The sequence below is a fragment of the Lutra lutra genome, chromosome 1 (assembly GCF_902655055.1).
Source record: "Lutra lutra chromosome 1, mLutLut1.2, whole genome shotgun sequence".
NCBI lineage: Eukaryota > Metazoa > Chordata > Mammalia > Carnivora > Mustelidae > Lutra > Lutra lutra.
The window spans coordinates 129,921,467-129,936,132 of NC_062278.1; the positions used below are offsets into that span (position 1 = coordinate 129,921,467).

The 14,666-nt window shown below is 47.9% G+C and overlaps 1 protein-coding gene across 1 annotated transcript in view; it reads right to left on the minus strand.

Moving 5' to 3' along the window:
* EPHB1 (EPH receptor B1) overlaps nucleotides 1–14,666 on the minus strand; it is a 430,594-nt gene that overhangs the window by 114,064 nt on the left and 301,864 nt on the right. Inside the window, exon 5 of the mRNA XM_047736385.1 lies at nucleotides 1,805–2,140. Within this exon, the coding sequence (XP_047592341.1) occupies nucleotides 1,805–2,140 (336 nt within the window). The remainder of the gene's footprint in view (nucleotides 1–1,804; nucleotides 2,141–14,666) is intronic.

A 14,666-nucleotide genomic window follows, 5' to 3' on the forward strand; every position in this document is an offset into this window, starting at 1 on the left:
AGCAGGGTAAGGAAAGGGAGGGGCAGGAATCAAAGCAAACCGCTATAAGTGGCAGGTTTGTTCGCACATTCTTAGAGAGAGAGAGCAGACAGCCAAGCCCAGCATGACATGACAGCCTGGCAGGATTATTAGTCCCAGAAGCTGGGACACTAAAATATTTCAGCCAGTTTTCCGCCTTAAACTCTCCAAGGGGAACACTGCTAACAAAGGCTGCCCGTGTTCCATGCTCCACGTGATCCAGAAATTACCATCCCCTTTTCTTGGGGTAAGACAGACTGTCACAACCTTTGTCTCCATGGTGCTGGGGCTGTGGTCACCAGCTGGAGTCTTCCACACTTCCACGCCTGTTTTCTCACTGAACACGCATGCATGCAAACACGTGACCATACGCATGCATACAAACACGCACACACGAACACACACTTGCTCACGGCAACAACGCAGCCATCTGGACAGCCACGCTCTCCTGCAACACCTTTTTTTCTCCTGAGTTCTGACAGCTTAAACCCAAGAATCATCTGCCATCAGAGACGCCTGGTACTGAAAGAGGCAGAAGGAGCCCGAGGATGGGGAGGTGAGGAGCAGACGAGGACAGAGTAGGGAAGAGGAGTTTAAGAAGGGGGAGCTCTGGGAGGGAGAGAGAGAGAGAGAAAAGGGATGTGCTTGGCTCCAGCTATTCCACTAACAAGCTGTCCTTCTAGCATCTGTTGATTGAGAAAAATCCATAATTCCAAATAAGATCACAGTCCACTGCCCACGACCCCCACTGCCTATAGACTTTCCCTCTGCAGTCTTGCGCCGTCACCCCAGGGGGGAGATTGCTCATTTCTGTCTAACTCCCTCGGTATTTACTGCACATGCACGGTACACACGCCTCAAATGCACCCTGCTGCAGATCTGGATTGCGTGTCTATGTCCTGCAAATTCTGCAGTTAATGAGTTTTCTGGGAGCAACCGTGGTGTCCAAGTCTCACTATATCCCTCACGGTGTCTAACCCACAGCTTGGCACACACATCAGAGGCTAACTAACTCTCCCTTAATAAGGAGGGAGTAATAAGGAAGGGAGTGAGTGCATGAATGGACTGATTAGATGGATATAAAAAGAAATGGGTTGTTGCAAGAGGTGTAAAAAGTAATAAAGAGAAAAGGTCAGAAGAGTAAGAGATACAGAAATAAAGAGGAGAGAAGCAAATGTGTTTTGAGCTGTGTGTGCCACAGGGATGTATGGGCTCTCGGCAGTGATCTATTGCCAATGATGAGAGGTCTCTATCGCAGTGTAGCATTCATCTCAGCAAGCTACACAGGAGGACACACTCTTGGATTACATGGTTTAATTGAAAAGTAACTCTATCACATGATTTCTGAGATGTTTCTTTCATTGGGTTTTCTGATACAGTAGCACTGGGGTTCTTAATACCGTGCAGGGCTTCCGCCCATCCACCTACCCAACCCCCACCCATCTGTCTGTCCATCTACCACCCATCTGTCTGTCCATCTATCTTTCCAAGGGCATTTGTTGAGCCCCAGCTGAATGCAGAGTACTGGGTTCTACTCCGACTTGGATAGATGCCTCTGCCTTTGTGCTGAGCTCGAGAATATCCCTCAGAATCCAGATCACCCTCAGGGATGAAACGCTACACCTGTTTCCTCCATGGCCATCAATGCCCGCGGCCTGACCCCTTCTCTCCTGCGAGGAGACTGGAAGGCAGGATGGGTGTGGCTACAGCTTTGTTCCTTCAGAGAGAGGGACAGGGAGCCAGCCACACAGACAGACAGAAGGAGCACAGATGCCTTCAGACTTACCAGCTTGGTTCGTGGTGATGTTGACGGAGACATGCTGTGGGGGGAAGGGGCTCTTGCTGGACACTCCGTTGACGGCCTGGATGTCGAAGGTGTAAGGGGTGTGGGCCCACAGGCTGCTGATGGAGACTCGGCACTCAGTCAGGCCCAGCTGCCGGGGCACAAACTCCACGTTGTCGTCGCAGCGGGAGCAGCTCCGACGGTCCGCGCGGCACTTCCTACAGATGATGTTGTAGGTCACATCATCACGCCCACCTGTCTCCCTGGGCGGGTGCCACTCCAGAATGATGGACGTCTCATTGACGATGGAGATGACATTGCGGGGGCCTGACGGGACACCTGTAGGAGACAAAGAGGGGCCCAGTGAGGTTGGACAGAAGCCTCCTCCTCCAGCCTCTCTCCATCTTTGGTGTGTTCCCACCACACCATCGTCTTGCACGCATCGTCTCCTGACCCTCAATCCCAAATTTCCACACTCCAATCCATCCCGAGAAAATGTGGTGGACAGAGATGACAGCCTGTCCCAAACTCCCCTGGGACGACTTCTTTCAGTCATGTGTGCCAAAGGAGAGGAAATGCAAGGACCTGGTTTCAGGCCCTTTTGTTCTCAGGACTATGCCACTTCCCCTAGCCAACCTGAGTGTATAGTATGTATAGTATATTATAATATAGTATACTGTATATAATATGTATATACATATGTATGTATATTATATAATATGTATATAATATGTATGTATATTAGACACTGGATTCCTGTAGAATTCAAGGGTTGAGGGACACAAGTGGCCCATCAAAAGCCCAAACAGATCCTGCACAGATCCAACAGGCATCCTGCACAAAACCCCACACAACTTGGGGTCTGTGTGGTGTATACATCTTGGGCTGTTTCTCTGAAGGACAGGCTGCCGGACCACCTGCACAGATGAATCTTCACAGCGCCCAAGCTTTGGTGCTTGAAGACAAGATGCAAAGTTGGGTGGGAGCTTCATACAAGCCACCGTTTTTGACCCAACAACATACGAAGAGCATAGGGGTTTGTTCCAGATACTCTACTGGCTGCTTTATATACATTTACATGGGAAGATACAATGATTAATTCACTTGTATAGAAAGGGAAACTAAAGCTGGCTGTAGATCACGTGGTCTATAAGAACTGAAGCCAGTATACAGACCCATGTCCCCCCGACTCCATAGCTCATGCACTCCATGACAGCCCTGTGCTGCCTGCTAATGAAACCAGTTATCTTTCCCTACTAAGAAAAAAGCCGTCTTCCAGTCTGGCCTTCCACCAGTACAGTACTCCAAAGGTTGATGGTCAGATCTGTTCCTGGATAACAGGAGATTTGAACAGACTCTCTCTCCTACAAATCAGCCAAGCTCACTGGGAGTCAAGGAGAGCAGCCCTTTCCCTCTGGACAGCTCTGTCTAGGGCTCCCCTTCATCCCATGGCAAAGGTGGAAAAGCCTTGTTAAATACGAAATTCTAGAAAGCCTGGTCCTTGGTGGAAAGGCAACCTATTTCTGAATCACCGGCCACATTGCTGGACATTTGATGAAGTCAGAGAATCTGCCCAAAAACAGAACAGATCACAGCCCCTCCCCAGCTGAGCGCTGCCTATCCTCGATGCACCTCGATGCATATCACGGTGAAAACGAATCCTACCCAGAAGCCCCCCTTCTGAATGGTGGGTCTGCTGGAGCAGCCGCGCTGGATAGTAATGCATTCAGAATTCACGCACGTGACTGTCGCCAGCTGAACGAAGACATGTGTAAAATGGTTCATGCTGAAGACAGGAATCAAATGCCAACAAACAAAATGAGGGAATAACAACAAGGTCGGGGGGCACCAGGGAAGGATTCTGTGTTGAATCAGTCAGCAGCGAGCAGCTAGAGCAGAAAGCAAATATTAAATCGGATTCTATTAAAATGTGAAAGAAAATCAGTACTGTACTATATAAAGCCCATTAGACCTGAGCTAAAGCCCAACTTTCCTGCATGCTTGTGACAGGGCAGGATTCATGAAGCATTTCTACTGAAGTCTTGCAAATAGCGTTCGAGAATGCCCCCACCCATCTGCCCAGGGATAAACATCCATCACCTCTCTGGAATCAGCTCGCAGCCAGGCTGGAAGGGTGATAGGCGTGGTCTTACTGGGCCGGCCAGCTCCACCCCACGCTGCACTATTCATTCACGTGCGTACTGGCCAGTGCCTGGCTTGGACACATCTGTTTGCTCGGACTGATGAGATTTGGACCTCAAGCTCCCAGTGGTCTGCGCCACCACTCCCAGGCTCTGCAGAGAGCCCAGCCTCTGCCACAGACCACCATCTCTCATACTCATAATAGGTGTGTTCATGGAGGGCTCGCTCTCTGCCGGGCGCGGGGCGAATCCGCTAACACCGTTGTCTTATTGCGTCGTTGGGACGTGGTAAGGCTCTCACTGGAGGGCAGCCTTGGGCGGTGGCGCAGGGACCTGTATTGCCTGGGAGATCACCTGCGTGCATCCTACTCCAGTCTGAGAGGCCCTGCTGTGGGGTAGGGGGAGGATACAGATGTGGTAGCAGTGAGGACCTCTGCTTGTGGTCCTGAGTGGTGGAGGCTTTAGTGAAATAAAGGCAACAAGGGAGGAGCTGGCTGGGAGAGGCTTTCCCTGTCCCTTAATCCAGTGGTGTCCCTAGCAGCTGGGAAGACCCCAGTCAGTGCTGTCCCATGTCTGCTCCCCACTTAGGAAGAAAAGCGGTGCATTTCCAGGAAGGTTATTTTCATATTTACTTAGAAATAGCCTTCATATAAAGCAACTATGGTCCCCTTCTCATTCACGGCTGTATTCCAGAGAAGGACATCTGCGGGGATGTGAATGGGGGCCTATAGGTCCCACAGTTATTGGGTCCAGAACGGCTTATAGTGAATCTTTTCTTTTCGAAGAGCGCTGGGAGAACCCAATATGTCTTGCTGTGTGTCTGCAACTGTAGGGGTATGTCTTGTTATCTCTGAGCCCAGCACTATGCCTGGGCTCACAGTGCAGGTGGCCCAAGACTGGCTGTGATCCTATTCCTCACTCATTCATTCCTTTAACAAATACACCGGTGCGGTTCTAGGCACTCAGGGGTTAGGAAAAAGCCAAACAGAAACCTTGAGATAAGTGAGATAACTCGGGTAAGAATAAGGGTTCTGAGATAAAATAGGTAAAGATTGCCTCCCAACAATGCTTAGCTCCTGCTCCCTTTCTCAGGAGGTTGGCTCCGGGCAGAGCAAGCTAGGGTCCAATGTTTAGGTGCCTAAAACACCAATGGTCCCTGGTCTCTGCTCCATTGGCCTAATGCTAAGAGCCATGTCCCTATCTCCTGTGCTTGGAGAGTCTGATCAGAGCAGGTTCGGCCCTTGAATAAACCTCCTTAGGGGGAGGTGGTAGGCCACCCTTCCCCATCCAAACTGCACTCCCTGGGTTTGAGTCCTTACCCCTGCAGGGAGCATTTGTCCTATACCAGAGCTCCCAGCAACATCCCCAGGAATGAGGCCAAATGAGACAATCACACAAAAATGCTAAAAAAGGGGGAGTAGAGAGAGAAGTCAGAGGGAGAAGAAAATCTGTCATCTCTGTCAGCAAAAGCCCTCAGTGCGTGCAGTGACAAGGCTAGGAGCCACAGTCTCCTTGTCTAAGCTCCCTGCTCTTGCGTCCATGTCCTCATTTTTCTTAATTACATACAGACAGGCTTTTTGAAGCTTCTCTGATCTGTTGCCACGGTTACTACTGATGAAAGCTTCCTGTGTAAAGGGCTAAAGAGACTCAGTCCTTTTAAAAGATGGGAAAACCACTGAGTTGGTTGAAGTGGGAGGGGCATGGTAGGTCCTGGGTTATGAGGTTGGGGCTCTGTGTCTTCCAGAATGTGCCAGAGGTTGGCTCAGCCTGCATGAATACAGTTGGTATTGGGACCCCAAAGAGTTAAACAGAAAACATCCTTCCGGAGACACAAAATTGGCCCAAGTGTTGCCATATTGAGAGAGAATCTCCTGCTTTTTAATGTGATTTAGGCCAGATGATTTTTTTTTTTTTAGAAGAATGGAAAGACAGGGTGGGTGGGAGAGAGTGGGTGAGTGTATTTGTAGGCATTAAGCTGGAAATAAGAGCACTCCTGAGTAATCAAAGGGAAAATCTGCTGAAGATAGGTAAGCCCTGAAAGCCAATTCCTTTATCAGGAATCTTAATAAGGCCAGTTTCCTGGTCTCAGAATTTAGATGTGAACTTCAGCCTGGTTCAAGGTGCCAACCAGACAGGGTGCAGCCAGCTGTATACTGCTACAGCCAGGGTCTACAGCCTTGCATCCCTTCCCCTGGGGACCTGGTGGATGACAATGGTGATGTGGTAAAGCTTTCCTGGGAGACCCCATGTGCAGGCTGGGATCATGTTGCTCTGGGTTAGCCAGAGACAGTCTTCTCCACATTGTGTGCACAACCCCTTGAAGAATCTGATGAAAGCAATGAAGATTTTCTCAGAAAAATGGACAAATGCTTGAACACACGTGATTTTTTAGAGGTTCCCAGGGATTCATAGCTCCTTGTAACTAACCAATGAACCCCCTTGATGTTCACAGCAACCAAATTCACAAATATTCTCTTGTTGGTGAACCTTGAGAAGACAATCTTCTAAGTCTTAATAGTTTCATCTGAAAAAAGTGGTAGTTTTGAGGATGTAATGAGATATTATACCCAAAGAGTTTAGCTGCGTGACAGGTACACAGAAGACCTCCATAAATATCATCTTCTATTATTAAAAGTATTGTCATTATTAGGTGATTTGGAACCCCAAACTGCTCATCCAGTTAATGCTTATCCAGTTAAGACTGATCTTATGTAGGCCCTCATTCCTTGAACAGAGACCGCATGTCCAGAACTGTGCTGGGCCCTGTGAAAGCCATGAAGATATGGCAGTTACAGCCCATGATGCTGGGAAACCCAGATGCTTTTTAGGGAGGTGAGCCCCCTACCCATGGTGTACTGGGAACTGTGGACACATACCAGTAAGGATCAATGTAAGTAATGCAGACACAAAGAGTTACAGATGTCTGAGAAAAGGTTAGGTCAACGTGGAACAAAATACTCAGGGATGGTGTCTGGGTGTCTTGTCTACAGGTTGGAGCTATAGGAGGAGAACACCTTGGAGGCTATGTGCTCCAGTGTATATACTTTAGGTCCCCTAACACCTGCAAGCACATCCAGGAAGGGGGAGAACCCCAATCTTGGATATGGGGCTATATCTCCAGAATGGGTCCTGCTCTTTTTAACCTCTTTGTGCATCTTTATATCTGCTCCCTGACTGCCCAAGAAGTAGTCTGGCTTTGACATGGTATCTGGGCTTCCTTGTTCTCCCTTACCCTGTGGGCAGGGAAGGCCCTCTTTTACTCCCACAGCAAACTATGTCCTCTACTCAATCTTCCTTTAGGAGAAAGGGTTGAGATAGGGTCTGGGAAGGAACCAAGAAGGAGAGTTGATACTCAAGACTCTTAAATTTTGTAAGTCAAAAGAATGCACAGAAATGTTCTTGTGACTGAGAAGAGTCAAGATGATAGTTTGGGAAACTGATTGGATACTTTATGTGGGCTAAGAGTTAAGAACCAACAAAGAAGGAGATTGAAAAATGACATTGGGATAAGGATGTGCAAAAGGTATGGTGTGAAAGCCCAGGTAGGCCCAGACTGGTTATCAAAAGTGGCAGTACTATTGGGACAACTCTTTACTTACTGCTCACCATGACATAGTTACATAAGGAACCATGTCTGAATAATTGGGAGGCTTCCTGGAGAAAGGGTGAAATCCTTTGAGATTTTATGGAAAGATAGACAGGAGTCAAAGACAGAGACGGAGCTGGAAATGGGGCTGTAGATGTATGATGAGGTCTTGTATGGAGGCAAAATGTGCAGAAAACTAGGTCAGGCTGGTTGTTATACCTTTGCCCTTAATATAGCACTCAGGGCTGAACGCAGGATGAATTGGAAGGTAACGTAAGCCAAACGAGAGAAATTTTGCAGAAAAATGGTAGAGTTATTGAATAAACATGAAGTCAGTTTCATGATCAGTTGTGGTTCTTTCTTTGGTAACTTGTTGTTGGAAAACAATACTAAACAAACACACAAAAAAACCCTCTATTCCTTAAGCGCCATGTGTGACTATGATACTTCCCAGGCTAAGTTCAGCTCTCTCTCTCTTTATTTCTCTCTCTTTCCCTCCTGAGACATGAATTCCTCTTCCATTGTTCTTGCACAAGGTGTAGAATTCCTGGGAGAGACTGGACGAGAATGACCACTGTCCTAGAGGAAAAGGTTGTGATGGGTTGCTTCATGCTGGTTCAGAACCTTGGAGAAGGGCATATGCCTGCAGGCTCCCAGCCCCCTTCACAGAGGCGCCCTGGATGGCAGTGGGGCAGTTCCTAAGACTCTATGTCAGGCACCACAGTAACAGGAGTCAGTGGCAGCAGGAGTTGTCAGCTCTTCTCACTGGGGGATATGGGGTAGCTGTTCGAGGGCATATCAGAAAACCACAAATAATTTATCAGAGACCTGGTGCAAAGTGGGGGAATCGAAATGGATTAGTGATGGGGCGCCTGGGTGGCTCAGTGGGTTAAGCTGCTGCCTTCAGCTCAGGTCATGATCTCAGGGTCCTGGGATCGAGTCCCGCATCGGGCTCTCTGCTCAGCAGGGAGCCTGCTTCCCTCTCTCTCTCTCTCTCTCTGCCTGCCTCTCTATCTACTTGTGATCTCTCTCTGTCAAATAAACAAATAAAATCTTTAAAAAAAAAAAAGAAATGGATTAGTGAGGTATCCTCTATTCAGTAGTAACAGCTAAGAGAGGCTTGGGATCCTTACAGAAAGGCAGACCAAGGACTGTCTATAGTTTGTGGGTGAGAGTTCCAGCCATTTGGAACACCATTTGCTTACTGTGAAGATAGTAGTGTGTAAAGTTCTGAGGTGTCCCTTCCAAAGAGGCAGTCATGCTGGAGGCCTGAGGCAGCAGAGCTAGAAAGCTGAGGGGTGGGGCAGGAACCCTGGTTGCTCCTCTCAAAATGTAGGCTGTCCTGCTGGAGTAAGGACGGGAGGCTGATGAAACCTGGGGAAATCATTGCTTCTCTTTTCCAAACACCTCTGGATCCTGATATTCTCAGAGACAATTTCATGCCACCTTTGGAACCAGTTTCAAATGAACCCAGGGACATAGGCTTCCTGTGGACAGACACCTGTGCCATCTGCACAGACATCAGAACAAGACACCGATTGGTGGAAATCACTTGCGTCATACCCCTAAGTGAGTGATTAATGGCGGTTGGTTTCCTAGAGCAGATTTCTGCAAGGGCCTCTGAAAGAGCAGAGCTTTGGTTTCCATTTGGTGGTGCTCTGTATGGAATTCTGAGTTTTGTTTTAATAACAGATCCTGTAGGCAAAGTATGATCTTAGGTATTTGGGTATGTTTTTTGATAAAATCCCATCTTCCCAACATTTGATGAGGTAGAAACTATTACCCCCATTTTATACCTGAGGAAACTGCTGCTCGGAGACATTAAGGAGGTTGCCCAAGTCACGTGGCTGGTGAGTGGTGGAAACAACACTTGAAGACAGGCCCGGCCAGTCCAAAGCTCATCCTTAGCAGCTCTTTTACCCCGGGCGGGGGCACCTGAGGGCATAAGGTGTAGGATGGATGCCCATGAAGCTGGGTGCTGGGGGGAGGGGAGATGGGTCTCTCAGGGTGCCAGGAAGCTCTTGTTCCTGAAGCGTTTCGGGGGCTTCCCTGGAGACACAGAGCCACGGCGGTTCCAGCACTGCACTGAGCAAGTTTGCACGTGTTGCTCATTAGGGTCTTGGAAACACTGGGCCTGTACTCAGGCAATTCTCCTAATCATAACAGTTACTAATAAGAAGAAATGATTAGTCAAAACAAGGAGGGACCCTGCTGAGAGGGATTTCGGGAGCATCAGAGAACCCAGTGTTACACATTTCACCAAACACCAATGTTGGTAGAAAGTACTCCTTGTTTCTCCTGCTTCAACGGAGCTAATTGTCTGAGAGAGGGGGGGTGGATTTCACTTTCTGGGAAACAAGACAGGGCCTCTAGCTGGTCTAAGCTGGAGCCCAAGTATCTAGTTGCTACAAGGCTGCAGAAGCCCTCAGGGAGGATAGCTGAGCTCCCTGGACCTAGAGAGACAGCTCATCTGAGTAGGATTGTCCCCCGCCACTGCCTATGTGGGGGGAGGGACACAAGACTAAACTTCTATTCATGGTCAGAGGTGAGGCCGGAGAGAGGGAAGCTTTGACATGACTCCCTCCTACAGATTCCTTGGGAATGCTTTAAATCAAGGAAAGCTAGAGGTCATGTCATCCTAAAGACATGGACTTCCAGACCTCTTTCCTAGCCCTGAAATGAGGCTCAGAGGCTTTGTGGAGTCGTGAAAGAAGCACATAGAGAAGATCAGGGCTGAGGGCCAGCTTTTGCCACAGTGTGACCTTAGGCAGGTCACTTACATTCTCTGAGCCTAATCTTTCATTGACGTGTGACTGATCAATCTGACACATTTATGGAGACCACAATGTGCTATGCCCTCTATATAAGATTATGCTGTTCATAAATTCACAGATACCTGCCCTGAGGAGTTCAAAGTCTCCAGTGGAGATGAGCACCTCTACAACAGCCCCACTAACTGACAAGGCTGGTCAAGATGCACCCCTAGAAGCATGGATTATTCATTCAATTTTCCTTGGGAATATACTGAAGGACCTTCCAGCCATTGTCCCTTTCAGTTCCTAAAGAAACTTGTGCTGTCCCTCTCCATGTATACAGGAAAGATCTGGGTTTCTACAGACAACAATCCAAGGTTAAGGGAATAAGAAGGGAAACTGAGAAAGTAGATATTCCTCCCAGAAAATTATAGGTCATCCAAAATCAAGTCCTCATTCTGAGAATTCATAGACACACTTATTCTCAGAACAGGGAGAAACCTTGTAGATCACCGTGTGTCCCTGGTGGTGAATGCCCTCTACAGTCTCTATGTGCTTGGCCAGCCTCTGTTTGATCCCCCAGTGATGGGGAACTCACTGCTCCCACCACTAAGGAGCCATCTCTTAACGATAACCATAATCTATTTAAAAAATATAATGAATGGGGCGCCTGGGTGGCTCAGTAGGTTAAGCCGCTGCCTTCGGCTCAGGTCATGATCCCAGGTCCTGGGTTCAAGCCCCACATCGGGCTTTCCGCTCATCGGGGAGCCTGCTTCCTCCTCTCTCTCTGCTTGCCTCTCTGCCTACTTGTGATTTCTCTCTGTCAAATAAATAAATAAAATCTTTAAAAAAATAAATAAATAAAATAAAATAAAAAATATAATGAAGGGAAAGTACCTACTCGCAATAGCCACAAAACCCATAAAATACCTAAGATTAAATCTCACAAGGCCTGTGTAATAATACCCACATGAAGACAACTATAAGACTTTACTCAAGGGCACAAAAATAGACCTGAATACCATGCTCCTGGATGGAGAGGCATATCATAAAAATCATAAAAATGACAGACCTTCCCAGGGCAGTCCATACATTCAGTGCAATCCCAGTCTCAGTTTAATAAGATTGTTAATGAAAGGCGCCAAGCTGATTTCAAAGTTCATCTTGAAGAAAAAAATGCTTGAGAATGGGCAAGACAGTAGGGACGCGTGGGTGGCTCAGTTGGTTAAGAATGGGCAAGACATTTTTGGCAAATGAATAATATGTAGGGGTTTGATTTATAAGTTATCGACATGTTTATAAAGCTATCATCTTTACAACAGTTTAGAAATGATGCCAGAACAGAAAATTCTTTCAATGGGAAAAAAATAAAGATAAGTATATACAGGCATTTAGTAGATAATAAAAAAGGCATCTCACTAACATGTGGACAATTCAGGTGGAGCTGATGGGATGTTATTTTTAATAAGATATAAGAACACCAGTATCCCATCTTAGACAAAAATAAATGCCAGATGGAGGAAGGTGCTAAACATAAACATTACATAAAGAATTGAAAGAAAATATAAGAGATTGTTTTTATACCTTAGAGTGGAAGGACAAATACAAAACCCAAGCAAAAAGTCAATACACAAATCAGAAAGAAAACGATGGTGAGATCTGAGTTTAAACATTAAAAACATCAATATGACCAAACCAAACCAAACAAAACAATACCCATAAATAGAGTTAAAAATCAGCAGAGGCCTAGGGTGGGGGGGTGGACAGATGTCACATATAATTAATGGGCACCTAGAAATCACATTTTTTTTAGTAGAAAATGGACAAGGGTTATAAACAGTTAATTCTCAGAAGACAAAATAAACTGGTCAAGAAATGTATGAAAAATACACACTGATTTACAATTAGGGAAATAGTAGTCAAAATTACTAGGAGATCAGTCAAATTGGCCAAAAGTAAAAGCTGGCCTGTGTATGGAGAAGCAAGATGGAAATCCTCGAGAGAGGTGTAGATGGGTTGAGTGTATGCGCCCACCAACCCAGCCACTCTATTTCTAGGTGAATTTCTTCCACGAACACCAGCGTGTGTGCCCCTGAGGTGTGTCTGAGCATTTGTGCAGTAGGGTTGTTTCTATTAGGGAACCGATGGAGTCAGCGCAAATGCTCACCCAGGGGGCCCTTCTAACATAGCAGAGGGCACTGGTGCCTGCCCCGCCCGATTCTCTCTGCCCCACCCTCACAGAGGACAGACACCAGCATGCAGATCACGTGACGAGTCTTAGCCAAGGAAATGCCATCCTGTGCTGTCTCAAGCGGGGTGTCATTAGCTTGGGGCCATGCCTCCTCAGAGACAGAGATCCTCCTTCCTGAGGGAAGCAGCCTCACCCTGAGGGGAGAGAGCCCTGAAGCAGCCTGGGCAAAAATTGGGCCCAGCCACTCACTCACTTACTTACGTGCAAATCCTTTTGGGCCCCAGTTCTCTCCCCTGTAAATGGGGGATAACAGTAGCACCTAGCTTACATTCTGTGAGACTGATTGAGGAGATCTCCCACGTCAGGGACTCAGCACAGCCTCCCACGTGGAGAGACCTCAATCCGTGCTGGCTATTATGTCCCTCTTGTTAGGCATGTACATTCCCGATCTCATCAGTCATTGTGGAGCGCCGGAGCACACAGCACCTGAGGTCCACTCAGAAGAGGTCTTAGTCCCGGAGCAGGGGCTGCGGGTAGGCGCACGGCTGCCCTCATCGGAGCTCAGCACAGATCTTTCCACTGGGCACGGGCATGGACACTGCCCTTTGCTCACAAGGAGAGTGAATTCTCACCTCACACACAGTTCCCCCTTTGCTGGCCAGCAGACAGTGTGCTCTTTGTGGAAATCGAGCAGCCCTCCCTTTGTGCTCACTGAGCACTGTCAGGGCTTGGCGGCAACCACAGCATCCCACTGCCCACGGCCCACTGGCCCCTGTCAAACCACCCACCTTCTGCATACGTCTGGCCCAGCACAGCCGGCCTGTACCAAGCTTCATCTCACTACACAGATGCCATGAAGGCCTCATTCCAGACGGCACAATTGAACATCCTTTGTCCCCATTTCCAAGGTGACCAGAGCTCAGAGGTGACCCAGAGGAACTGCTCAAAAGGCTGTCTTGGGCATCTCTTGCAAATCTCAGAGGGCAGAACTCCACTACTACCATGACCCTGACCTTCTCTCTACAGAACGGGGTGGGAGGACAGAGGGACCTTTGTGTTCAGTGGCATGGCCTCTGGCACAGGCTGCAGGGAATCCTGGTCCTTCCACGGGCTGACTTCAGACTGTAGCCTTCTCCTTCTCTGCAGAGTCATCTGTGATCATTTCTGGGGAGTCCAGCCTTTAAGCCCATAGCCAATCCCATTTCATAATAGTTCTCAGGTGTCTGGCTCTGATGGGGCACTTTCCAGCCAACTGTGTGGTAAGTTTCTCAGAAGATGAGACACACTGTTTCAAAATAAATCACTACAAAATGCCTGCAATCCCAGTCCTATGCCACACATAATTCAGAGAGCCTGGGCATAGCCAAACTGACTATGAGACCCATTTTGTTCACTTGGCCCACCTTCCCACACAATTCAGAAGCCCTCTCAGCAGGCATCACAAGCCTCTCGTTTGTAACTTGCAGTTAGGGGGTGGTCTCTAATTACTCAGGGGGCTTTTGTTCTCTGGACAATATTTGTATGCCTTCACACTAAGTTGAAAGTGGCTTCCTTCTAAATCTTTGATGACAGGCCAAGACAACTGGTGTCCTGGTCTTTGTCACACACAACTGAAGCTACGTTGATGTATGTGGGTCTCTGGTTCAGGCTTCCTTGACATATTCATACGTATTACTAAACCGGGAAATCTAGAAGGTCACAGTTCCGGTTTGGGAAAGGACTGGCTGATACCAGGTTTCTAACAGAGCAAATGGAGGGTCAAGGAATGAAAGATGAGGGTAGAGCGAGGGACCGCACCCCCCGTTGCCCATTATGGAGTTGAGGATTGATTCTGAACCTCTCAGACAGGGTCAGTGGTCAGTAGCAAGGGGATGGGGTGGGGCGATATGGGATTCAGAGCTGACAGTGGTGACCTTGAAAGGTGACTATAAAGACAACAGTGGCCAGAAGTCTAGGAAGGAGATACATCCAGAATCCACTATGAGACTTGCGCTTGGCTCTGACTTGGGTGTCAGAAGTGGATCAGGGTCTGATACTGATCTACATGGATGGAAGGGAGGAAACTGAAGGAAATCAGAAGGCCATCCGGAAAGCACCCGTGAGGATCTGGGGACCAAGGTGGTCTGCACAAATGATACAAAGATTTGTGATCACATTAAGATGGGGGTGGAGACAGGGAGGGATGCTGTCACAA